Consider the following 27,672-nt stretch of genomic DNA (forward strand, 5'->3'; position numbering starts at 1 on the left):
ATCCTAGCGGGGGAATGAACAAAACGGAAGCGAAACAATACATCAAATCACTCCCCCCACCCCTCTCTTAAATGTGGCCATTGAGAGAACAGAGGACCGAGAATTTTGCGCGCGGAGAGCGTCAGAGCTTCATCTGAGTCGATAGGCCGGAAGTGTGTCTCTGAGTAGGTGCAGAGTGCGTTATCCTGTATGGTTATCACTACAGCCCATGCTCCTACAGCAGGGAATGGGAGAATGCCCAACGGGAGAATGCCCAATTAGATAAAAACGACAGATAGCATTAGCTTCCGCGCTTCGTAATTTAGTCAGGTGAGGGAAGTACCCAGAGCTACCAGAACTGGACTGCAAACTTTAGGACGACCACTATTGTAGATGCTTTTTGTCTTTCTTTGCTGTCCTCTTGTCACCGTCCGGATTAATTGCAGCCCAGTAGTTTTTTCATTACATATTTTATTCTTCTCTCTTCCCCCCCCCCATCCCATAGAAGTATGGAAAGGGGAAATGGTGCCCAATGAAACGACAGAAGAAGGGAAAACAGACCGGAAACCCTCGAGTCCCTTCGGGCCTCAGCAAACAGAACTAATCAAGTCTGACTATCTCGTCTCACGCTGCAGTTTCCCTTGGATTTTTTGGCAGGGCAGTGTCGACTTTAGGGTTAAGCAATGGAGTGCCTTTTAAGAGGGCATCGTTCTTGGACTGTTCTCTGTTTAAAAGAGCTATTTCTTTCTCTTTTTTTTACATAAAACTTTATTAAGTTTCAGCAAGAGATAAAATATAAAGAAACAGAAAAAAAGAAGAAAAGATCAGAAAGAGCAAAATTAAGAGTGCAGAAAATAAAAAATAGAAAAGCTTCAGACTTTCTTTGGTACAGATACAAATGTAGGGTACATTAACTTCTTACTCTAAAAATTAACAAGGTACATTAACTTCTTACTCTAAAAGTACACATTTCCATAATCATAAACAATTCTAATAATCAAATCCCAAAATTAAAGTTTCATTCCTTTCAGTTTCAAGCAAAAAGTCCAAAAGTGGCTTCCAAGTAAAAATATGGCTAGACAAAGTCTTTTCTTTAATCAAAGTAGTCAATGTTACCATCTTGGCCAATTCCATTAACTTCACCATCCATTTTTCCATTGTAGACATTTGTAAGTCTTTCCACCTCTGTGCGTATAAAATAAAAGAGCTATTTCTGAAATGTAATTACAAGCCTATATTCCAATAGAAGAGAATATCTGTAGTTCAGGGTTGAACTGTGGAGTCTTTGGTGCTCTCTTGAGCTTGGTGGTTTCCTTGCAGACGTTTCATTACCTGACCAGGTAACATCAAGAACATGCAAGGAAACAACTAAGCTCAGAGAGCACCAAAGACTTTACAAGCCTATATTCTTTTCTGCCTATTCATTCTGCATTCAAGGCAGAAGTCACTGCGGCAGAAAAGAGCCGACAAACACCTGAATCCTTGATCTTCTTAGGCTCTGCGATGCATACAGTATATGGCTAGAATTGGCAACTGTGTTTGTTGCAGGGTCTTGTGTGTGTGTCTGGGTATGTCTGTTTTGTGATATGATCTTGTTACAGGCATGTGTAAACATTTTACTTAGTCATCAAATCCTTTGAACAGTTGGTATCACTGTTGGGATAAGCTGCAATTTACTATAGATTACTGAGACTGGAATGCTAAGGTGGGCAGTGAAATGACACCTCAAATTACAGGTAAGTATGGCCTCGGAGAACAAAACGAAGCAGGACATAGGCTGATAGAATTTTGCCAAGACAATTCACTCTGCATAACAAACACTCTCTTCCAACAACCTAAGAGACGGCTTTATACATGGACTTCACCAGATGGACAACACCGAAATCAGATTGATTACATCCTTTGCAGCCAAAGGTGGCGGACATCTGTACAGTCGGTAAAAACTAGGCCTGGAGCTGACTGTAGTTCAGATCACGAACTTCTTCTTGCACAATTTAGGATCAGACTAAAGAGATTAGGGAAGACCCACAGATCAGCTAGATATGAGCTCACTAATATTCCTCAGGAATATGCAGTGGAGGTGAAGAATAGATTTAAGGGACTGGACTTAGTAGATAGGGTCCCGGAAGAACTCTGGACAGAAGTTGGCAGCATTGTTCAGGAGGCGGCAACAAAATACATCCCAAAGAAAGAGAAAACCAAGAAGGCCAAATGGCTGTCTGCTGAGACACTAGAAGTAGCCCAAGAAAGAAGGAAAGCAAAAGGCAACAGTGATAGGGGGAGATATGCCCAATTAAATGCAAAATTCCAGAGGTTAGCCAGAAGAGATAAGGAATTATTTTTAAACAAGCAATGCGCGGAAGTGGAAGAAGACGAGAGACCTCTTCCAGAAAATTAGAAACATTGGAGGTAAATTCCAGGCAAAAATGGGTATGATCAAAAACAAAGATGGCAAGGACCTAACAGAAGAAGAAGAGATCAAGAAAAGGTGGCAAGAATATACGGAAGACCTGTATAGGAAGGATAACAATATCGGGGATAACTTTGACGGTGTGGTCAGTGAGCTAGAGCCAGACATCCTGAAGAGTGAGGTTGAATGGGCCTTAAGAAGCATTGCTAATAACAAGGCAGCAGGAGACGACGGCATCCCAGCTGAACTGTTTAAAATCTTGCAAGATGATGCTGTCAAGGTAATGCATGCTATATGCCAGCAAATTTGGAAAACACAAGAATGGCCATCAGATTGGAAAAAATCAACTTATATCCCCATACCAAAAAAGGGAAACACTAAAGAATGTTCAAACTATCGAACAGTGGCACTCATTTCACATGCCAGTAAGGTAATGCTCAAGATCCTGCAAGGTAGACTTCAGCAGTTCATGGAGCGAGAATTGCCAGATGTACAAGCTGGGTTTAGAAAAGGCAGAGGAACTAGAGACCAAATTGCCAATATTCGCTGGATAATGGAAAAAGCCAGGGAGTTTCAGAAAAACATCTATTTCTGTTTTATTGACTATTCTAAAGCCTTTGACTGTGTGGACCATAACAAATTGTGGCAAGTTCTTAGCGGTATGGGGATACCAAGTCATCTTGTCTGCCTCCTGAAGAATCTGTATAACAACCAAGTAGCAACAGTAAGAACAGACCACGGAACAACGGACTGGTTTAAGATTGGGAAAGGAGTACGGCAGGGCTGTATACTCTCACCCTACCTATTCAACTTGTATGCAGAACACATCATGCGACAAGCTGGTCTTGAGGAATCCAAGGCTGGAGTTAAAATCTCTGGAAGAAATATTAACAATCTCAGATATGCAGATGATACCACTTTGATGGCTGAAAGTGAAGAGGAACTGAGGAGCCTTATGATGAAGGTGAAAGAAGAAAGTGCAAAAGCTGGCTTGCAGCTAAACCTCAAAAAAACCAAGCTTATGGCAACCAGCTTGATCGATAACTGGCAAATAGAGGGAGAAAATGTAGAAGCAGTGAAAGACTTTGTATTCCTAGGTGCAAAGATTACTGCAGATGCTGACTGCAGTCAGGAAATCAGAAGACGCTTAATCCTTGGGAGAAGAGCAATGACAAATCTCGATAAAATAGTTAAGAGCAGAGACATCACACTGACAACAAAGGCCCGCATAGTTAAAGCAATGGTGTTCCCTGTAGTAACATATGGCTGCGAGAGCTGGACCATAAGGAAGGCTGAGCGAAGGAAGATCGATGCTTTTGAACTGTGGTGTTGGAGGAAAATTCTGAGAGTGCCTTGGACTGCAAGAAGATCAAACCAGTCCATCCTCCAGGAAATCAAGCCAGACTGCTCACTTGAGGGAATGATATTAAAGGCAAAACTGAAATACTTTGGCCACATAATGAGAAGACAGGACACCCCGGAGAAGATGCTGATGCTAGGGAGAGTGGAAGGCAAAAGGAAGAGGGGCCGACCAAGGGCAAGGTGGATGGATGATATTCTAGAGGTGACGGACTCGTCCCTGGGGGAGCTGGGGGTGTTGACGACCGACAGGAAGCTCTGGCGTGGGCTGGTCCATGAAGTCACGAAGAGTCGGAAGCGACTAAACGAATAAACAACAACAACTGATAATTCATTGGACTGATTTTGGCTGGAAGTTGCGAGTGGATAGTTTTTGTTTGTCGTAACACAGAACCAATGGGTGGAAACTGTAGCAAGGCAGATTTTGGCTAATATATTCAGAGAAACCTGTTGGGATCTTGATGTTTGCCGACTTAGTTTTCTTCCTGAAACATTTCGTTACCAACAATGCTTTAACACTGACTTTTGAATTGTATGAGCTATTAGATTGCATCTTCACCTCCATCACCAGCACTCCCAAGATTTGCCTGGTCCTGACCCTGTTAGTTTTTATTTTTAGGAAGGCTTTGAAGACCTGGCTGATCCTTTGGATACTGGGGCCAGGATGTTCAACAAGCTTTCCTTGCAAGGTGTAGTATATATTGTGATTTGGTTTTTTAAAAAATATATATTGTAATTCTGTTTTTATTGTTGTATGCTGCCTGGACTCTCCTTTTTTGCAAGTTGGGCAGCCATATAAAACTTTTAAATAAAAACAGATTGCCCCTAGTTATATACTTTAGTCACTGAAACTGTATAATTAAAGACAGGTAATTTATTTTTAAAATTATTTAATTCAATCTGTCTTCTTCCTTTAATAAATAGATTCTAATGTCAAACAAAAAGTCAGAACTAACAGCAGAAAAAGACAATGGCTCAACGATTTTGCTAAGTAATTCATAAAGAACTTAACCAAACATTAAAGGATTACCACACCCACCTCCAAAGGCATTCAATATTCAGGGTGCGACCACAGACAGGGCAATATCTTATCACTTGATATACTTGCTTCTCAATTTTTAATAAAAGAAAAATAAAATGAGGTGAACTTGGAGTCTGGCAGATATCAAGGAATGTGTCCAGAGGCATACTGGTGCCCATGGATTATGACACTTTGGGAGATTGGACCATGTGTATTATTGTCTTATGACTAAAAAGCCCATTTAATTACCCCAGAATTCTCCCAAATAAATCTTACTAATCTTCATAGAATTCTGTTGAAACTGGGATTCATTGTAATATTCTGAAGAGGTGTTTTCACTTTAGGAATATATTCATTTTAAGATAGTTTTACTGATCGAAGTGAATATTTGTAGCTCAGGGTTGAATCGTGGAGTCCTTGGTGCTCTCTGAGCCTTGTTGTTTTCTTGCTTTGTGTTCTTGTTGCAAGCTCAAAGCCCAAGCTGGTGGAAATGCAGCCCCAATGCTTTACTGTTGTGGATGTTTGATGCAGGTTATAGACATTGGAACTTAAACAGTTAATGCAAGGACAACTTTTGCAGTAAGGGGGCACTCTTCTCTCAGATTGAAGAATCTGCTTAAAAGCCCATTGTTCCAAAGATAACAGCCAACAAGTGACTCTTGTTTGCTTATCCCCAAGTACCGTACATTGTCTGGATTCACATAACATGCTAAACCCCAGGTAAATAAAATAGTCACTCTGTTTACATAATATGCCAGTGTTTCTCAACTTTGGCAACTTTAAAATGTGTGGACTTCAACTCCCAGAATCCCCCAGCCAGCATGCTGGCTGGGGAATTCTGGGAGTTGAAGTCCACACATCTTAAAGTTGCCAAGGTTGAGAAACACTGTAATATGCTCTACCAAAATAACCAAATTATGGCTTCTCTTGATGGCCTGGATTCCACAAATGCTGAAACAATGGTTGGATCCCTGCAGCCAGCTGAACCATAAACTAGCCAATCCCATTCTAGCCTAACATTGTGAGAATCCAGTGACTAGATTAAAAAAGAGTCTGAGTCTGGAAGGCTAGTGTATTTGTGTGTGGCTATTTTTCTTGGAGAGAAACATTTATATATGTATCCTTACTGCTAGAAATGGTTTGGTCCAGGGAAGGCTGCATCAAGTGATCTTATCAGTTAGCATCATTACATCAAAAAGTCAGCTGATATATAGTAGGGATTTGTCATAGTCAAGAAACTAATCACACATGGTCTGTTTTGGGCAAAACTAGATGATTCAGTACACATGCACATTATGCCTTTAGCAACAATTCTTGGACCCTCACAGTCAGGACCAAAACTGTAGAGGGGCCTTGTTTTTAAGCGTTTTGCCCACTTTAAAAATTTAAAGAAATGTTTAACACACACATCTCATTCCAGTTGGGGGAGGGAATATATAGTTATATATATTTGTTAAATGTTAAGTACCATAAGTAACACCAGGTTGCTTTTAGAAAAGGGAACTGGAGCCCATATTGAAACCATGGTATTTGATCCTCTTGGAGAGGCCAGCTGAGACACAGTACATTTGCATTTATCAAGCTTCAGTATTATGAAGGTGGGTATGATGGTCATGAAGTACAGTTCAGATATTTCTTATTTGTCAGAGATTTATATTCTGTTCACTTTAAATTTTGCTCATAAAAGAACAGAAATAATCCTAATGTTCTATTGTTGTCACCAAAGTGTATTGAATTGGTTTGAGAGTCTGAAAGAATTGGACTTACTGATTGACAATTTATGCTCACTGCAGATTTAAATTGTTTAGTATACTATTTTCCAAGTCAAGGCAGGTCTTTGTTTGGTAGACCTTGATTACTATATTATATTACTATATAATATATGAATTACATATATTACAGATATCTTATTAAGAAGGATCTGCTTTGGTTATATATGCTTGCATTTTCTGATTTTCTTTCAGATTTATAATTTCATATATTACTATTTTATTTGATAAAATAATTAAAATAGTATCTACTAATGCTACCACTTCATTTTTTTTATCTTTACAGTTTTTAGCACTTAAAAGTATACTGTATCTAATAACTAATCCCAAACACAAAGCTCTACACTGAAAACAATTGAAATAAAAAACCAAACTAAAAAGCAGGAAAATGAAGCTCATCTTTTAGAATAAGTGTTTATTATCAGTTTCCCAGTCCGTACATATAAATCAGGCACAGCTCTGAAGTAGCCTGTGATAGTTAATTCACATGCATTTTTGTTTAAAAAAAAACTATTTTAATTGTATTATCAATAACATAAAATCAAGATTCTCCTCTCTCTCTGCTTAAAGATGTAGCCAGTCACATATAAGATGAATGTATAAATTATGGTGCCATACATGATAGGTACAAGTTATCCTTGATAAAAAGACACAGTAAGTAATTGCTGTCAAGTAATTAAAAATCTCCATGTCACATTATGCATCTTGGAGGGCAACTCTCTACCTTTGCAGTTTTTAGCACTGTAATTATCCTTTCTGTAGTGGTTGTCAGAGGCAATTGTGAATGACATGCACCCAAATACTAAGCTTACACCACTTGAAAAGATGTATCTTCAGCAGCCTGTGAAGGTATTCTGAGTTCTTTGAACTTAGTTGGGAAGACCTACCAGTTTATGCTTCCGAGAGAGTGCTCATATATTGCTTTGACTTCCAACTATGCCTAAGTATAAAAAGATAGTATAACTCATTTGGGAAAATTCAGCATAACCTAAGAAAATGTAACTTACTAATTTTAAAAGGAGTTGCTTTTGGCAAAAGTTGAAATCAGACCTGTAAGAGGCTTTGATTCTTCAATTTGACATACTGTACTTTGATTCACTTCCTTCAATGCCTCTCATCTCCTAGGACTCCCTACTGTCAAAAAGTTCTTTTACTTTCTCTCTCTAATAGTAGATGACAAGCACCAGATTCTGTTTCAGAAAAGCCCACAAGATCTTTGCTACCTGAGGAAATGACATGAAAGTACCTCCTGCCTGTGATCACTCATATAGATGATGACTGGACTAGAACAGGAATCTTAACACTGGTAATCGGACATGGCTGCTGAAGCAAAGGACAGGCTGCATGGCACTGCTTTATCCTCCCACACTTTGTCATCGCTCATCTCCCAGTGGCTAAGATAAAATGAGAGACAGCAGTTCTCAGGGCAGATATGTCAGTTATGTCAACAACTGTTCTACTTCAAGGCTGTGAAGTGCAGGGTGAAAAGCAGAAAGAGCAGCAGTGGGTTTTAAATGTAGTGGCTATGAAGGGAAGGAAACTATACCCTCACAGTGACAGAGGGCAACTGATTGCTTAGTCTGGGTTCAGTCTAGTTTGCAACAATTATCAAATTAGATTTGAGTGTCTGAAAGACTTCTGATGAGTTCAGGCCTAGCAAGCTGGGTGAAGTTGAGAATTTCCCTTTAGTCTTGGTTTGGGGAACCTGAAACTTGCCTCGCTCTGCCCAATGGTAGGACTGGCCCTGTTGTCTGTACCAAGAGCCAAACTTGTGCAAGTAACCATGGCAGTGATGCACAGTTCCTGATTTACTGTTACTACAGTCCTCTTGTGGATGGAAAAAGCAAGGCATTGCTCAGGAGAACCTGTACTGTCACCTTTTCAACATTACTTGCATATAAGTGTCACCAACCCAGTCCAATCCAATGTTCCCTGGTATTTTTGATTCCTCAACATAGTAAGAAAAATGTATTCTTGAATATGTCAGCATTTGCCATACAAATACACTATCTTGGAAGGTTAATTTTGCTTTTGCCTTCATTCCCCCTTTTGGGAAAAAAAATTAGTGCAAAAAACAAGTTGGCTTGCAAAGTATATAAAAAAGATGTAATCCTTAATAACAGAAACCTATAAAAAACACACATACAAAAAATATGTCCTTTGGATAGCTGATATAAAACACTGACTAAAAAACAGACAAACCAAAAAAAGTACATAATAAAACAAAAAAGTTGTTCTAAATAATACCTGAGGCCACCGTAACAAGAGTTGGTGAAGTTAATGTCAGTTCTTGGTGCAAAAGAGTGAGTGACAAGTGGGAATATTGTGCATGGATTTCGTATCATAAAATATCAAACAGGTTCTATCAAAACGAATGATGGATGATACAGTACCAAGCCAAGAAAAGGTTCTGTGCAGAGGCCTCTTCAGAGGACACCAAAAATTCACTCTTGTCAGTATTGCATGTGATTCAGAAGTGAGGAGCATCTTCTTTCATGGCAAGCCCCTTCCCCATTTCTCTGAGGTTATCATTGTATACCAGGTGTCAGTGTTCACTTTACTTGTACAGTGTACTGGTCTTGTTATCTGCCCTAATAAAATAGCAAGGAAGACTGAACCACCCCATCAAGGATGGACAAAATTGCCCCAAAGTTGGCACAGAAGAAAAGGAAACAGGAACTCATAGCCTAACTGCAAACCCATGACAGGCCAAATCCTAATTTCACATCATCCTGCTTCCCCAATAAAATACCAACAAAAGTTGGGGAGGCCACTGCATTACTGACAGGAAATGAGCAGGAAATCAAGGAGAAGACTTCTGATCAGTTGGCTCTTTGGATGGAGGCCCTGGGTACCATCCTGAGTCTGCAACAGAGGAAGACTATTGAAAGAAGCTGCCAGTCAAGCACACAGGATAATCCTTGAAGAGTACCTGGATTGCCAGCAGGAATTTTCTTCAGAGGATTGATTTCTGTTTTGAACATTTTTGAACACCTGACCATTTTGCTAGGGAGGCAATCTTATTCCCAGCAGTCCATGTGCCTTCAGTTATTATTGGGTTTCACTAGAGCATTGTGGGTGGTTTCTTCTCTACAATTTGAGTGTTAGGCTGGAAATTCGTTGCTAGGTTGTCGCCGGTAATCATCATTAACCGAAAGATAGGTGGCTCGCATACTTGGAGAATACTAGACAGAAGAGAGAAAATGGGAGAGAAGTTATACATTGTGAGTTCAATGACAAGCTTAGGATTTTATTGAAAAAAAAAACCTACAGGAAAACTACTAAGATATCTTTCTAAAGCCTCATGAATGAAATACTGACCCTACAGAACCAACCAGAAATAAATATGCTTATGATTTATACGATCAGGAACAGAAGAACATGCTTGACTGCTGGCAGCAGAGGGTGGAGTGGGATGAAATGAAATGACAACAGAAAGGCAACCAGAAAACAAATGTTGGCAAGGGCTAAAGATCCTGTGATTCTGATAAGAAATCAGGAGAGGTATCCAGCTGCCACCCTACTGGGACAATAAAGTAGGTGGAAAAAAGGAGGAAAAAAGAAGAAAAAACAGGAAAGTCATGACTTGATCACACAAAAACCAACAACAAAGTACATATTACACGAGTGTTGAGGTTTGCATGTTCTTAACTTCAATAGGAAGTGTAGCTTTTTAAAAAAAGTTTCTTTTCCAACAGAGGTTATCTCCAGTCCCGATTAGCAAGCAAGGGTTCCTTAAAAGGCTTTAGAGAAGAGGATAGAATTAAGTTAGGCTCTTTTTCCTATTTGCTATCCGTGAACAATGGGAAATTTAGAAAATACCAAGATATAATTGTAGCAAAGTCTGTTTTCAACTGATGGACTTGGATATCAGAGTTCAAGCATGCAGAATAGGTCACACATTCTAAAATGCTTTGTGGGAAAGGAGTTTTGTGGTCTGTGAGGTACCCTCAAGCATACATCTGTATGTAATTTTCTTTGCAATATGTCCGGTGACTTAGATTTGGCTTCTGCCAGAATGTGAATGTTAGCCAATACGCCTCTCTCCACTTATTCTTAAGTTGACAGAAAACTATACTACCATGAAGTCTCCTGTTCTCATTGCTGATCCCAATCCTGCCTCTTTTGCCTTTGTTTTGATCCACTGCATTACCTCCAGAGTAATTGGTGACACAGCCTAATTTACGCACTTAAGGCTGCCTTAAGAGAGCCCGTTTGATGTAGGGGTTAAGGCACCAGGCTAGAAACTGGGAGACCATGAGTCTAGCCCCACCTTAGGCACAAAGCCAGCTGGGTGACCCTGGGCCAGTCACTCCCTCTCAGCCCTAGGAAGAAGGCAATGGCAAACCATTTGGGTGGGAAGCAGGGCTGAGACGATGTTGGGGGCTATATTCCAAAAACTAGGTGGTGTCTAGAACATTAAACACAATTAATATGCTTACCCTCCATATATTTAATAACGGGGTCATTTTAAAAATTAAAATGCATTTAATTCCCTTTTATTACAAACCTTCTGTGTATCAAATTTGCAAAGCGGAGAATCTAGCAGTTTTTAAACAGTTAAATAACATAGGAACATAGGAAATCTCTGATTCTTAATCCTATGGTCTTTTTTTTCCCCCCCCCTTAAGACAACTTCACCCTTTGGGGATCAGCAAAGATCTATGTAGTTCAGAAAATTTTACCAGCAGCCAGTAAGTGGGAACAGACTGCCAGAAACTAAGCAGTGGTCTACTATCTATGCTCAGTTCAAAAAGTATAGCTAGTTCTAAATTCATTTTCAGGCATCCCCATAAAAAGGTAAAAGCAAGCATACATGAGTTCCCTTTTCACTGGAGCTTGCCGTAATTCTGTTTCTGCACTCAGCAAACCGTGTGGTTGATTGAACTGAATGATTGGGGAAGATTAGAGGACTAGATTAGTCCGATTAAGTTACAGACAAGTCCCTGTCTCTCAATCTAATCTATTAGGGAAGCAGTGATAATAAAATGAGAAGTCAGGGGAGGACATTTGCCTCAAGGAATCTGGAAGGAGAGTGGGATGTAAATACAATTAATCAGAATATCCAGTTCTTCCCCAATCTACAGCCACTGCCTGCTGTTAAGAATAAGAAGCAAATAGCCATTGTCTAAGCAACCCTAACTTCTTCCACTTCTTTTACCTGTCCATCTTGGACAAATTTTATTTTCAAATATTTCCTACAGGTTTAGAAAATACTCAGGGTAAAAATTATTAATCTAACACTATGACCTGGTGTTTTTGTTGTTGTTGTTTTTTTGCATTTTATTGAGATTTGTTAAGCTTCCCCTCCACATCATGCTTTCTAGTTTGTAAATCCAAGCTAGAGATAACCCTGTTTATCCTGTGTTGCAGTCACCACTCCAGGAAATTGATTTTGAAATGGTATGTTCTTCAATTCCTGGATTTCTTTAGTTTGCAGAGTCAGCTCTAATGGAATCACTAACCCACTACATTTATTTATAAAAATAATAGATTGCTTCAATTTAGAAGGCCTCCAAGGGGTGACATAACAGTTGGATTTATTAATATAGGCAACCAAAAAGGTGACAGATGTTAGCATGAAAATCTTACTCCATGCTTTACTGGGGTAGAAACAAAATGGGATCACAAATTACTGGCACCACTGGAAATACAGCACAAAGAAAGAACTGTGTGCCTGTGCACACACATCTTCCCTAACAGGGTCAGTGACTCATAATAAAGTTTGAGAGCAAGCACCCTCCTGAACCTGTGTCCTCCAAGTGAATTTGGATCACAGTCTGTAGAAATCCCCCCCAGAATGACTGCTGTAGCTTCAGGATATTTGGGGGACACGAGGTTAGAAAATGCAGGCCTGGAAAATGGGATTGGTGTATGTGAGTGCAAGAATTATTAAGAGAGAGTAGTGTCTTCCCAGTCACAGCTTTAAGGAAAATTATTCACAGACTACTTTTTTGGAATGGAGAAAAGCTTAAAAGCTTTTCCTTAAGGCATTTAAATCCTATTTAAATTGGACTATTTGCTGTATGGGGAAGAGCTACATTTAATTTTGCCATCAGCTTTGAGGTTTTTGCAATTGCAAATATCTGCAACAGTAAGATTAAAGCCTCCCAAACTGGCGCAGCCCCAACATTTAAACACCCAAATTAGAAATAGTTCCTTGCATGTTCAAACAATTGTTACTTGGGCTTGAAAATGAGATTATGGCAGCTTGTAATATTCAACTATTCTTCCTGACTGATCATCAAGCAGGCAGCCTCTCTGCATACACCTTCCATCTTCCAGGTAGTTCAATATTAATTTTAATAGTTCACATCACAGGGCTTTTGGTTCCATAAAAATACACATTTCTCAGAATATTATACATATAAAAAATCAGGGCTGTACTTAAACATGGAGTTAATATGCATTTTTCCAGAACATTGCAACATAAACCTGAATCTGCTTACACATCTGATGAGAATCCAGTGCCACGTCGCTATGCAGAGTGCAAGAATTCAGCTGTGACATTAAGAAAGAGGCAGTTGTTATTCTGTTTGCATCACAGTAGCTGAACTAAAATGTATCCACTTCTCTGCTTTATGAGACATGCGAAGTTCATCTGTACAGAATGATGGCAAATGGCTTAGGATTTGTCTATCTAGGGAACTACCTGTCCCTGTATGAACCTGTTCCATTAACAGATCTGCAGTTTCAGCTTCCTGAGCTGCTCAGCAGCACTATTCTGCTTGCTCACCTTAGGTGAGAAACTCAAGATCTTCCCCATTTGTGGCTGAGAAAGGGCCAGAGGCAATCTTTCTACATTCCAGCCCCTTCCTCCTAGAACAGCCTCCCCAAAGGTATGGCAGGCACCAACTCTGATGCATTTCAAGTAGGCCATGAAAACAATATTGTTTCATAGAGCCATTAATGGATAATTTAGCTGTTGCCATTGCGATGTAATGCTGGTGGGTGGTTATTTAATTTATTTTAGCCATTTTAGTTATTTGGTGTTTTGTTTTGTGTAAACCACTGGGAGTCATACCTAGAATACAATATATAAAAATTTAAATAAACTGTCACCCTTTTGGCTAGCTCTTCCTTTGTTCCAGCAATAGCAACAACTAACTCCCCACTCACTCATTTATTATCAAAACTGTTAAGATACACCTTGTTAATCTAAACTGCAGGGGCATATTTTGCAGCTGAGGTTTCATTAATTTTAAAATCTTATTTTTAATACTTATGAGATCCTGGTCTGGCTTTGGTTTAGTAAACCACTTTGGTGGTCTCTGCAGATATATAACAAATGCCTGATTCATGCATGGAGTTGCCATAATGTGGTTTGTTTGTGGCTTAGCAAGAACTCTCTGTTGTGGTCTATACTCCATGCTTTTCCCATTGGGATGGATTCATGCATCATGCAAAGCCAGTGCTCTCCCCTCTGAAGAATTCCATGAAAGAATGTTGTCTTGTGGGGCCCAGGAAGCATGCCTACTCTGTTGCAATTCCTGCCCTTTGGAATGATCTGTCCCCAGAGATTCACATGGCTCCCATCCTTATGTCATTCAGGAAACTATTAAGATTTAGTTGTTCTAGTTGGGGACAGGGTAATTTTGTGCTTTTACTTGTTTTATTTTGTTCTGATTTGTTTTGAATACTTTATTCTTCCAGTTAGCTGTATCTTTTATATGCTTTTATCCCAGTGTCTCTTGGGATTCAGGTGGCCTATAAATTAAATAAAGAAATAATAATACATCACGTTATGGCAAATGATGATTTCAGATAAGGACATAGGAAATGGGGAGGCATTCGAGTTTTCCATTTCTTCCTAAACTCACATGTGCAGCTGCTCTAGTTTACTAGTTATCAAAGGCTAGGGACATATTTTATTCATTATAGATTAAGTTACTGAGTAATTTTCCCAATAATTTTCTTCTTCTTTTAATTCAAATTCAGGGCACATTGATGTAACTATTCATTTATGGCAGTGCTGAGTATTTCCATCATCAGCCCAAATCTGACTATAACTTGTTTGTTTTTAAAGAAACTAAGTAGAAAATCAGCTGTTCAGTCCTTTGGGGTCCTTTTTTGTCTTGCTTATAAACACTACTTCATAATCTTTGTTCTTTGACACTTCCTGTTTCAAGTAAAACTCTTTAACCCAATGGAAAAGTAAGTAATGTTTGGGAAGGAGGAAGGGAAGGAGGAAGGGAGGGAAGGAAGGCTGGTAAATGTAATGTAATATAAGCTCTTCTGAATTAGGACTAAATTCATGGTATGCATTAAATACTGTATTATCTTCAGGTGGAACCAAGGGGAAATTGTGATCAAGTGAAGTTAGGTCTCAGCCATGCAAGAAATAGGCTAAGTACTGAGTGCAAAAGTAATACAACCCAAACAGTAAAAGATACCAATTTGTATAACCCTAAGCCTGATGCATAATGTACATAAGTACCTAGAGAAAGCGTTCTATAGTATTTCCCCTTCCAATCCTTACTAAGCCTAAATCTGTGCATAAACTTGTAAACAGATTCTTACTTAGGAGCTTGATGCTGGAGCTTTACCATGATTTTTTCATAATATTTTAATAGGTGGGAGCAGATCAAGTTCACTTAGACTGGACTCTTTCATATAACTACAGAAAGGCAGCAAGTTTCTCTGACTTTGTAACAATCCCCCATTCCACTTCTCTATGTAGATTTGGGGATAACACTTCTTGTAACTGATGAAGTATGTTGTACTCTCCAAAGTTGTAAGCCATGTTAAATCTGTTCGGCTTTAAAGGCCCCTGCTAGTTTGCTGTTTTCTTGAAACATGGCTGTCCTGTGGGAACTTTTCTGAAGGAAATCTCCAGCTGAGTAAACCATAACAAAACAGACCATTTGGAAGGCTCACTGTGTCAAATTCAAGAGCTTCTACCTATTGACTACTTAAAACAGCATGACTGGAAATCTAGAATACACTTTAAAAAAAATTTATTCACAGCAGGGGTTCTCAGCACGATGGCAATTGGAGCATCAGCACTACTCAGAGGGCTTTTAATTTTGCCCATTTAAAACACCACATACAAAACATATGCAGCATGCATTGTCATGGGAGAAAAAATTTCTGGAGGAAAAAAGCATTGCTTTTTCCACAATTCTCCCCTGCAGAGACCAAGGAAAGGTCTCCGTTTTCAGTCACTGTAATCCACTCCGCTCAACTTCTCCAAAATGTGGCATTCTCCAGATGTGCAGGCACTACAGTTCTTCGAATTTTCAGCCAGCAGGGCCAAATCCTGGGACTTTTGCAAGATGCAGTCCAAACACTTCAGGAAAAGAACCAATCTGGGGAAGGCCGGAGTAAGCCTAAATGCACCTTTAAACTAACAACATTTTTAAAAGTCCAGATTCCATAGATTCTATTTATATACTGGGGGGCTGGGGATATTTACAGCACAGGGAAATCACTTATGAAAAGGTGTCAGGAGGGAGGAAAAACAACCACTCCTCGAAAGATCTTTTAAAAATGTAAGCACCTTAAAAAGCAATATTGCTCCAAAACAGTTGATGCAAAAACGAAGCAAGCATTGCAGGCAAGGTTTCAAAAGAACACTATGCTGAATGAAAAAAAGTGATATATATTACAACTGAAATATATTTGAAGAAAATCATTTTATAAGAAAAGAAAAAGATGGGGAAATATTAAAAGTACATACTCATTTTCTAGACGATCAGAAACTTGCAACTCATGCCTCCAGAAACGATTAATCAAAACATTAAAAATGCATAGGGGAAACAAATGAAATGTACAAGCTGCGTAACATGTACTGTGTAACATGGATAGACACACATTCACGCAAGCCATAGAAACAACAGCCAGAGTCTGCTGACGTGATAAGAATTGCAGGAGAGCCTTGCACAGCAGTTTGTCTGAGTGACTAGCAGCCAAATAGCAATGCAATGTACTGTTTTAAACTGTTTGCTATACAGCTGCCTGAAGCTAGCCAGAAGGATGCAGCTTCAATGGGAGATACTCTATACTGCCTGTAAATGATAACGCTAAAACAATTGTGGGAACAAAAAAAATGCTAGCTTCCAGAAAGCAGGGCTCCTGCAGCAGTTTTCATCTTCATTCAGACAGCAATCCTAGATTCTGGATTGTCATTCCATGAAAGACCTTCATTTAAATCATATACCGCTCATTTCCTCATCTCTAACGTCAGAAACCCCCCCACAAACCACTACTTTATATCTTCTGACAAAAGCCAGAGGGTTTCTCAACCCAGTTTTTAACAAAACATGTTTGTTAAATGAGCATGTGTGTTAGTAAAAGCAGGGGAAATAAAGGGTTTGTTATAAAAATGATTTAGCCTCCGAAGCCCACCGTACCGTGGGTGGAGGTGATCCTCTTCCAATCAGGGGGACGTTTTCATACCGTGGATTCCCACCAAAGAGCACAGCTTGGTTCCTGCAGGTAGAGAGGAGTGAGATCAGGAGGACAATCTATTAAAAGGAAATCTATTATGAAGTTCTGGGCTAAGAAATACTCCTGACATTCTTGCAGAAGCAGGTGATCCTTGTTGGGGACAAAGGCTGAGGAAGGGAAGGTGGGAGAGTGAAAACGCAGGCCATTATCAATTTCGCCTCTTGCAGCACCATTAAGATGGTCAAGGGAGGGGATCAGCACACACTCATACATTCCTGGATAACAACCTTTTTTGCCCTGATACTCTCCAGGTGCATTAGATGAGAACTCCCATCACTTCCAGTTAAATTCTCAAAGACCCAGCTGGCCGAGGAAAATATAAAATTTATTCCCAACGCATCTGAAGAGTTCAGTGAGCACTGCTGTGAAGAGGAACTGAACCTTGAGAACAATAGCAAAGGACATGTGTGCCCCCTCTTTCTTTTATGCGCAATGAATGTGAGAAAAAGCACATCCACTGACTGTCACTCAGGGACAGACAAAATGAACAGTAGTTAACATTCTGCCCATCTCAGGGCTAGCAAAGCTCCAACTTTACAATACCCTCCAAAGGAGAAGAGGGGCAGGGAGAATGGGGTGATGGCTGCTTTCTTATCACGTCAAGGTTTAATGGACCCTTTCCTCAACTGGTGTCCTTCAGATGTATGAGTCTACCATTCCTATTATCCCCAGATGGCAGGAACTTTGGACATGTAATCAAAGTAAGTAGGTGAAAGCCTGGCAACTCAGCAGACTGCACTGAAACAATTCAACCACAGGTGGTTGTGAATATAGAGCAGGGCATTCATGGGACTGGATTCCCACTGGGGAACCAACTTTTCTGCAAAGATTCTCCTTACAGCAGAATTTATATGCCTGTGAAAACCTCTTTGCACTTGTTCAGGTAGGTAGCATTGTTCCCCATAAGGATTTACTATAATATGCATTTAAACCATATGCCACTCATTTCCTCATCTCTAACATCAGAAAAAACCCACAAACCACTACTTTATATCTTCTGACAAGAGCCAGAGGATTTCTCAACCCAGTTTTTATCTGAAAGAGTGGTTTTGAATCAGCTTCCATTTTAACCAGGATCTGGAATGGGCACACTAAGGTATGCTTCTGAGTTACAACTGGAAAAAAAAAATCATGCAGGAAAGAAATCTCATACTCTCTCAGTCTTCCTTCCTAAACTGGAACCATAAAGATGGGCAGAAAACTTCACAGCAGCTGCACAATGCTCCCCTCCTCAGCTCTATGACTGGGCAGAGAAGATGAGACTTGTTTGGTTGTTCCTTAGCAGAAGCACTTTTCATTTCTAAGACTTTGCAGCAAACAATTCAGAAAGCTGAAGGGGGAAACCAGGCGGTTTCTACTAGTTACAAATACTGAAATGGGAAATCTCCTTCCCTCCATTCTGGATGGATCTTCTCCATTGTTAAGTTTTGCTCTAATTCAACAGGTAATTCAATGACTGACAACTTATGAGTAGTATTAAGCAGTACACAGGACACACCTGCGTAGCTACAGGTAGGATATGATACCACCTCCAGAGCTTCCCCGCCATCCTCTTTCCTGGTGGCTGCTAATTTCTATGGCCAGAGAAACTGTATTGGAGCTAGAAGTTACAAGATTTTCACAGAAAAGTTGGCAGTAGCCATGCATATCTTCTCAGGCATAGATAAAAGGTAAAGAGTTGAGTCAAAATAAATTTCTAATAAATTTATGCACACGTCCATGTACTTTCCTTGACCACAATATGGAAATGGTTGTCACTGTCTTCAAGATTTAATTTCCAAACTAGCCTACAGCCCTGGGATTAATAATCTCTCATCCAAATCCTAAACAGCTCCAACAATGCTTAATTTTTTGACATCAAACATTCCCCTCATGTTTTTTTGCTATCTGTTGATAATTTCCTTCCAATCTAAGCCAAGTCATGGGTAGGAGTGAAGGGGAAGTACCACATATACTCACGGATAAGCTGAGAATTTTAGGTTCCAAAATACACCCAAAAAATTGGGTTCAGTTTATCTGTGGAGCAGAGGTCAGATTTTTTAAAGCCTGTCATGGCCTTAAAATCACATGGTTTTATAAATGATGATGTAACAGTTTGCAATTTCCTGCCTGTTGCTGTGGTTAAAAATTCGAGGGTCAGCTTATCCACAGGTGCACATTTTTCATGGTATTTTGGTTGGAATTTCAAGGGTGGGCTTATCTGCAATTATATATGATAAGTGGGCAAGACTTCCTCCATCAAAAGGCAGCACATTTTCCAAACAGCCAACTGATAAATATATTTAAACAGACAAAGATCTTTTTGTAAAAGGGCATGCAAATGTATATGGCAACTCAATAAGGAAAACAAAGAAGTCCCATGTTAAATTAAAGGATCGTAACATATTAATTAACAAGTAATAAAAGATGCAAAAAGTAGTACTGCTTTTTGCCTGTCGTAACAGCTTGTTTCACACATCTTCTCTAGGATGAGTATTTTAAGAACTCCAACACACAGTTCATAAGTAAGGTTTCTCAGGTTTCTCATCTATAAAGCTGTCTTCTTTCAATGAGAAGGCAATTGCTAGAGTTTTAAGATCTGTCAGCTATGCAAAGCTGGCTTATGGGTTAGGTGGCTGGAACATCTACCTGGGACATCAGGTCTATGGGGACATGGGTTGACAGCTATTGAGATAGCAAAATGGGGAGACATAATGGACTTCAGAGATGGATGGAATGATGGAAGCAAAGACAAAAGGCAGCATGAATCTGAACAGGGACAGATGGTACCAGAGTACCGTAAGTTAAGGTGGAGAAAACCCAAGTAACAGAGACTATCTCTGTTGCCACCCTGAAAGCCTCACGGAAGAGGATGTGGACTTAAGTATTGATTACTGCTAACCCAGGCACCTTCTACTAACTCCATGCATACTCACATGTACTCAGACACTGGTGCATTGGAGATGGTCTGGGCAGGAGGCTGAAGGCTTGTCTGACTGCCCAGGCTGCTACTGTAGCTACAGAAACTACGGAGTTGCCCACGGGTGGGATTGTGGGCAGCAATACGTCGGGCCTGTGGGTTGAAGGGGTCTTCTTCATCTATGTCATCATAATCCCGATCCCTGGAAGGAAAAAAACCCCATCCATCTGAGAAAAGTAAGTAAAATCTGAGAGCAGGGAACGGTTATGGATGGAGTGGCAAATGAGAAGATGCAATACTCATTCCTGGAGGGATTGGATATTTCAGTTGTTTAAGGTATTCCTTAATTTTAGGGTTTTCTTGTAATGTTATCAGAGACAAGGAAAGAAACCATAATACCTGAAAAGAAGAGAGTTTTTTGCAGTTGTTCCACCACAGAAAACCCAACCCTAAGGGACAGTTCACATATTAACCAGGAGGCAGAAAAAGAAGCAGAAACAACTGATTGTGCTTCCTTCACTTTTAGATAATGGAAGAAAAATGAAGCTTGCAACTTACAGAAGTCATCCCAAAATTGATGTTGCAACCATCAGGAATACTAGAGAACGTTGTATATGCATTGCCAGATAATGGGGAGAGTCTTCTTTTGTTGCATCTTTCTCATTCATGAATCTGTCTCCCTCTTCCTCTTACTGCTCTTTCCACCCTCCTTCAGCAAATTAAGGGTGAATATGAGAGACCCAGAAAGATTGAGAGGTTGTTGCCCAACAACTGATGCATGTATTCTGTTAAGTGGCATTTAAGTGGCCAAGACATTACTAAATAACCTCATGCCATGCTATTTAGTCAATCTCTCCCACTGCGTAGTCTTTGGAATGCTTCTGTAGGTTCTTCAACATGCATAGCTCTTAATGTGGACAGGACGATAGGAAGATCAACTCACAACTCTGCTGTTTTCTTAAATGAGAAAGCAGACTGATGTGCCAGTTGTTGAAACAGAAACAAAACTGCCCATTGTTATTTTATTCATCTCTGTTTCAAAACACCCCTCCATAATCAGCAAGGTTATTTTGATTTTGTTGTTGCATTCCTGGGAGACTTACTCCATTTTACCTGCTAGCTAAATGCTTCCAGGCTTGAGGCATGGCACATATGATGGTGGAGAAGGATACAGCAGCCAACAGAGAGAAGAGGGTGAGGTAGAGCAAGCCTTCCACCCCATCGTAGCAGATCCCAGTCAAGGCATCCAGGTAATCCTTTAGTGAAGGGAGGGGGAAAAAGAAGAAAGGAAGTGTCTTGCTCCTGTGCTACTAACCACCTTTGACCCTTGTCCCCAAAGCACAGTGTGCCTTATGCTGCTTACCTTGTGAAGGCCCCTGCAGTCCAACATGGCAGTCAGCTGGTGGAGACTATTTTCAGAGTAGTTCAGTAACTTCTGTACATCAAGCAGGTCTTTCTGCAGCAAGGGCAAAAGCCATCAGAGAAGAGGCATATTTTCTATTGGAAAAGGAACAGTGTTCACCATATCTAGAATGACTGTCTAGCAATCACTGTGAATAGATACAATAGATTGCAGTTGTAGCCTATCTTTCCTGTCCGGGATGCATACATAGTACCTCCTCTCTGATTTTGTCTTGTGATGTCAAATTGGGTTGAGAGATGGTGAATGGCCCAGTGAGTTCTATGGCTGACTGCAAATCTGAACCGTTGTCCTTCCAATCTTAATTTAACTATTACCCAACACTGGTTTTATAGAAACAGGGACAAGATTAGTTACAGTGGTTTTACAAAACCTAATGAAGGTGGTAAGGGCTCCTTCCCTGCTATTTGTTATTACCAGGGGTTCTCTCTCATTTGATTAAAAATTAAAAGAAAGGAGAACTAACTTATTGTTCACTTGTAGGAAAGAGACATCTACAGAAAGTCATCTCACGCATGGAGGCATGGCTTATTTTGGATACTGTTGCTAGATTTCCATATGAAAGCTCAAGTGCATGCATGTCAAGGCCCACGGAGCTGGCAAAACTGAGGAAGCAAGAACAACCTGGTTTTCAGGAAGGTACTATATCTTTAATGCTAGTCTGAGATAAAAACAAATTTTTGAAAACTGTCAGCCAGTTATAAGTTTATCAAGGTGGTATCTCTTTGAAACACTTTCTTCCCACATCTTTCATATCTGGACCATGTAGCCTCTTTTCAGATAAACCAATGGCCTCATCCTCTGCTTTTTTCCCCACAATCTCTCACAATGCATTAGGACGTCTTTCTCAGATGCCTGTGGAGCCTATGGGGACTGACCCACTTATCCTCTCAAGCCATTATTATACTACATTTGATGGGGTCGACAAAATGTGGCCCTACAGATGTTGCTGGATTCCAACTATCATAAACCTTAGCTACTGGAGATTGCAGGTTGCCCACCTTTGTTATATACAACATTGAATAAGACATTTCCTGTCAGAAACCACTGTTTGCGAAGTAACTGGCTTATTTATCTAGCTCAATGAGGCTTTGAAATTTCAGCTACATCTGAAATACTGTATACAAATCTAGCTCCTAATTGTTTAGCTTGATTCTTGTTCATATAAAATTTCACTCCCTCTGTTAAAATGGCTTCCAGTTGGATAAGTACCTTCCCCAACTTTACACCCTCCAGGTATGTTGGGACTACAACTCAGAGAATTACTATCTGGAGACAGGTAGTTGGAAAAGTCTATGATTACAGGGGATCCTAGACTTGTTCCTCTGCTACTGTATGGTCATGGCATCTGTGTCCTGTCAACTATGTGGTGAAAGGTCCCCTGTGCAAGCACTGAGTCATGTCTGACCCTTTGGACACCGCTTTCGCAACATTTTCTTGGCAGACTATATCGGGGTGGTTTGCCATTGTCTTCCCCAGTCGTCACCTTCCCCAGAAGCTGGGTGCTCACTTGATTGGCCTCGGAAGGATGGAAGGCTGAGTTGACTTGAGCTGGCTACTCAGAGAGAATCCAGCTTCCGCTGGGATCAAATTCGGGTTGTGGGGAGAGTTTTGGTTGCAATACTGCCGCCCACCACTCTGAGCCACACGAGGCTCTTCCTGTCAACTATACCCCAGTCGTCTTCCCCAGTCTCTCTGGGTAGCCGGCTCAAGTCAACTCAGCCTTCCATCCTTCCGAGGCCAATCAAGTGAGCACCCAGCTTCTGGGGAAGGTGACGACTGGGGAAGACAATATGCTGTTTGCTTTATCTTCAGGCAGCTCCTAAGAATATTCTATATTCCCCTTGATAAATATGTGCCCATATTTTCATATTTTGTCTTGCCAAATACTATTTCTGAAAACAGCAGGGGTGACCCACTTCTAAAGTATATAACACAGAAGCTTCCATCACCCTTGCCTGGTTCCATAGGAAAAGACGACGCTGTGCCACTTACTTTGGCTGTAGGGAAAAAAGCCACTGCAAACTGCATGAGACCCTGAATCTGGATCTGCATAGTTGTGAGAGAGCGCTGGTAAATAGTCAGGGTCTACAAATAAAAAACACACCATGCAAGGTATTAACCAAACTTTCTTCACAGGATCATGAATGCCTCCCTGTCTTGCAATAAACAGATTAAATATTATCCCCTTTCAACACCTAGGAGTCAGTCCACTTCTTTTACATCAACACTCAAAATAACAGAAAACCTTCTCCCTAGAAATCTAATGAACCAAATGGTTCTCTTACAAATATTTTATAATTAATACCTTCTACACAGGTTTAACTTGCCAGGACTTACTGAAATTACAGAAGCCACAGCTGTGGATTCAGTAAGGAGACATCAGGGCTGGATTGTCCAACCTAACTAACAAGTTCAGATAAGGATGTTTCCTTATCTGAACTTGTTAGTTAGGTTGGACGATCCAGCCCTCATTCCAGGAATGAGTTTCTCCAGAAACTTCCTTATCTGAGGAGATTTCTGTGGGGACTAATGCTCACCAGTTTTCCGTGCCCTATCACGGAAAGCAAGCTCATTCCTGGAATAAAGATACAGCTTCCTCTTTTCACTGCTACTGGAAGATCCTTCACTAATGGTGTACAAATGCCAGCAAGTTCTTACCTGTTGAAAGGGGTTGGCCAGACTTTGTCTACAGTACAGGTAGTACTGTACGATTTCTGCAAAGCAAAATGCAAGAGGAAGAGAGTCATTGGTTAAAGTGTGACACTTTTAGCAACTTCTAATCGACACTGGGATAGCATTGCTTAACACACAGCAGCAGGCGGGATAGCCCCGTACAGAGTGTCTCAGATTACAATGCTGGCATTTTCTAATGTATGTTGAAAGAAAAAATGCTGCAGAAAAACTTTGTATCTAAAGATTTTGCCAGACTTTTGACATGAGCAGAATGAGAAGCAAGATTAGAGTATACCTATTTTCGTGGGCCACATAAAAGTCTGCCATTAAATTATGACTTTGCAGAAATTTCAGCTTTCATTAATGATAAAGCTACATCTTATAATCATGTCTCATAAATACCTGCCTGCCTCTCAGTATGAAAAAGACACAGGAACTGCCAAGAATAATCAACAAGTGATTGGTTCACCAAATCTCTATCTCTACTTAACCTTTCCTCTCTTGCTGATTCTTCCAAACAAATGTCTCCTCCTAATCTGAAGTTCTGCCTTAGTATGTAAAAGACACAGCAACTGCCACAGATAATTAGCAAATTAAACCTACTTAACTTTTTCTCTCTTGCTGATTCTTCCAAACTAGTGTCCCCTCCTAAGCTGTGGTTCTACCTTAATAAAGGAAATAAAATGAAATCTGAGTCCCTAGCTTGTGAGAAAAATCTTGTAACTTTGGTGAATGTTAACAAAGGGGAGATTTGGACACAGGTTCTACAGACAGGAGTATTCTCTCACTTCCTCTGTTCACAGGACATGTTAAACTGGTTTGGGGAGGACAGCATCTTGTGAGGGTAACTTAACACAGTTAGTAATAGAAGCAGACTGTGGTAGTTTTTACCTCAAACAGCCATGGGACCATTGTGGGGTAAATTAACTCCACTTGGTCAGTGTTGTCATAAAATGCCAGTTGATGAAGTCCTACGGTTAGACCGGAAGACCTCCAAGGTCCCTTCTAACTTTTTTGATTCTATGATTTCTCCATGCTGCCAAGTTTTAGAGTGCCCAACAAAAAGAGGCCTCTCTAGGATCTCCTTGTGTGCTCTTTGTACTTTTTACCCTTCCATACACAGCCACACAGTGGATTGGAAAAACACAACCGGGCTCTGAGCACTTTCCACATAAATATTCAAATTATCCCTCAATTCAAGCCTGCTACCTTACTCTCTGGATTTTGTATACTGATGATTATCTATGTAGGGCTGGGCTTAAAGTCTACATCAGTTTTATCTCTTTTCAGTCAACTTTCACTTAAGGGTTTGTCCTCCACTACTCAAATAATGGCAAAAGCAATATTTTTACCTGCACTGAGGTCACTTTTCGTCATATTCACAATGAACTTATCTGGGGACACACAAAAGTCACTGGTACCCTGTGAGAAGCAAAATGTTTAAAAGGAAGCTGTTATAATTACTAGAAGTTGTATTTAAGGAGGTTAAACGCTGGAGACTTAAGAAATTGTTTCTACGTCTCCCACATTTGTCAAGTGAATGTATAGCCTGCGCAGGTAGACTGCATATGAATTGAAGATATTAAGGCTTCCTATGAAAATGCATCTGTTTGAAATTTTATTCTCCTACTTTGAATATGTACACTATTTACATCTGCATGAAAACAATGCACAAAAAATCAGGAAGAGGTGTTCATAAAAGCAGACTTCTGGGATAACAAAGAAACCAGAGGCTGTAATTGTTAAATATCTCATGCTTAGATGGGATTTTTGATACTTTCTGATACTCCCATCTGTCAAAAAAATAGAATAACCAAGTTTGTAAACAGCAGAAAGGAAATGTTTAATCTCTCCCCTGGATCCCCTCAAAATCCCACCAGCATACAACTAAAGCATTTTAAAAAGATCTGGTCCATGAGACTGGCAGTGGTGAAGGTATATGGCCTCTGTTAATTTAATTTTCCTCGGCCTGATGCAAAGCAGTCAGGCAACCAAGCAAAAGACCTTCAAGATGACTTCTGCTCACTTTTAATAACCAATCTCCTTGTTGCTCAAAATTTCAGAATATGCTCCTAATAAGTGTGTATCATGCTATGAGAAGGTATGATTCTGGAAACACAAAGGCAGGAAAGGCTACAGGAAGCAAGGCAAGGAAGAGCAAAACGTTCCTCCCCAAGTCAGCAGGCCATTAGCTGTTGGTTGGAAGGTTGGAAAGCTCTGTTGAGCAGTCCCTGGTGGTCAGCGAGACTGGGGCACAAAGCATTGCGGTAAACTTAATGCATCGAACCCTAAAAACCACCACAGTTTGACATAAAGAGAGCCATGGAGAGCCAGTTTGGTCTAGTGGTTAAGGCAAAGGGCTAGAAACTGGGAGACTGAGAGTTCTAGTCCTGCCTTAGGCATGAAAGCCAGCTGGGTGACCTTGGGCCAGTCGCTCCCCCTCAGCCCAACCCACCTCACAGGGTTGCTGCTGCTGTTGTGGGGAGAATAGGAGGAGGAAGGAGTATTTGGTATGTTTGCCGCCTTGAGTTATTTATATAAATAATAAAGGCGGGATAAACACACACACACACACACAAATAAAGGAGGCAGGGAGCAGGCAGCTAGAGTTCAAACGTTGGGCTTACCACTGCTGCTGAAACATCTGCTGCAAAGGAAGTCCAGCTGAGACAAACTGTGAAAAGCCCACAGCACAGCATCCTGTGGGCAAAAGGTAAACAACAGAGTCAAAAGGGAGATTCACAAACGTGGCAGCCAGAGTGTGATCCAGCAGTCTGACCATCCCCACTTAACAAGATAGGGCTTACATTGTTATTGTTTTTGCCCCATAGCCATCTTCTAAGACAAGTCTTGATTATACCAATTATACCTATTACAGAGATGCAGAGCACAGCCAGACACATAGGGGAATATTGCCTATAAATCAAATAGTGCAGGTGGGAACTGAATTTAACCACCTGGAGTCCAGTCTCATTTAATCTGTCTACACAAACTGATGAGGATGCATGATTGTCCTGGATATGTTCTGACCCAGATCGCAGTTTCCAGGCTTACTAAAATCTATCCCCCCCCCACACACACCTGCATTGAAAAAGATATATTTAAAATCAGTGTTAGAACAGGTATACAAGGAACCAGTTTCCTCTAACTTACAATTCTGGGAACTACATTTATACTAAATTTGTGTGCTTTTTCAGCCTGATTGGAACCAGCAAAGTGCATATGGAGGGAATGAGAGATAACATAGGAACTATTTTCAAACACAAGAAGGTACATTAGTTTTTGCAGACTTGGGCTGGGTATATGCTAGAATGCCCTGCCATAAAAGAAAGCAGCTATCTATGGCAAGACTATCAACCCCCACTGAAAAGCAATTACTTTGCCTGTTGATTCTGCTGTATTAGCCTGTTCCGCTGCAGTCATCCTGATGCAAAGGAGTAAAGATTGCTCCCGGGAAGAAAAGGGAAAGCTAGTCTAACACACCCTATGTCACAACTGCAGCACATTCTGGAAACAGTTTCTAAAATGCAGATGGAAAATTGCTGACTGGTGTTTTCATCCACAAGAGGTAGTAAGGTAGCACTGCGATCAATACAATCGAATGCAATGCAGGAAGCACGGAACTGTTTGATCCCTTCCACATGAGCATACCAATTCTAAGAACCGTCACTAAATCCCACAAGCAGAGAC

The 27,672-nt window shown here is 40.4% G+C and overlaps 1 protein-coding gene across 1 annotated transcript in view; it reads right to left on the reverse strand.

Moving 5' to 3' along the window:
* Nucleotides 1-7,683: 7,683 nt before the first annotated feature.
* The window catches only part of TTYH2 (tweety family member 2), a 76,396-nt gene continuing 56,407 nt past the window's right edge, over nt 7,684-27,672 (reverse strand). The window contains exons 7-15 of the mRNA XM_063292939.1: nt 26,610-26,682; nt 25,335-25,404; nt 23,968-24,023; nt 23,302-23,394; nt 21,250-21,342; nt 21,000-21,142; nt 19,903-20,088; nt 16,891-16,969; nt 7,684-9,723 (exon numbers count right to left, since the gene is read on the reverse strand). Of these exons, the coding sequence (XP_063149009.1) occupies nt 9,643-9,723; nt 16,891-16,969; nt 19,903-20,088; nt 21,000-21,142; nt 21,250-21,342; nt 23,302-23,394; nt 23,968-24,023; nt 25,335-25,404; nt 26,610-26,682 (874 nt within the window). The 3' untranslated portion in view covers nt 7,684-9,642. The remainder of the gene's footprint in view (nt 9,724-16,890; nt 16,970-19,902; nt 20,089-20,999; nt 21,143-21,249; nt 21,343-23,301; nt 23,395-23,967; nt 24,024-25,334; nt 25,405-26,609; nt 26,683-27,672) is intronic.

This window comes from Candoia aspera, chromosome 2 (assembly GCF_035149785.1).
Source record: "Candoia aspera isolate rCanAsp1 chromosome 2, rCanAsp1.hap2, whole genome shotgun sequence".
NCBI lineage: Eukaryota > Metazoa > Chordata > Lepidosauria > Squamata > Boidae > Candoia > Candoia aspera.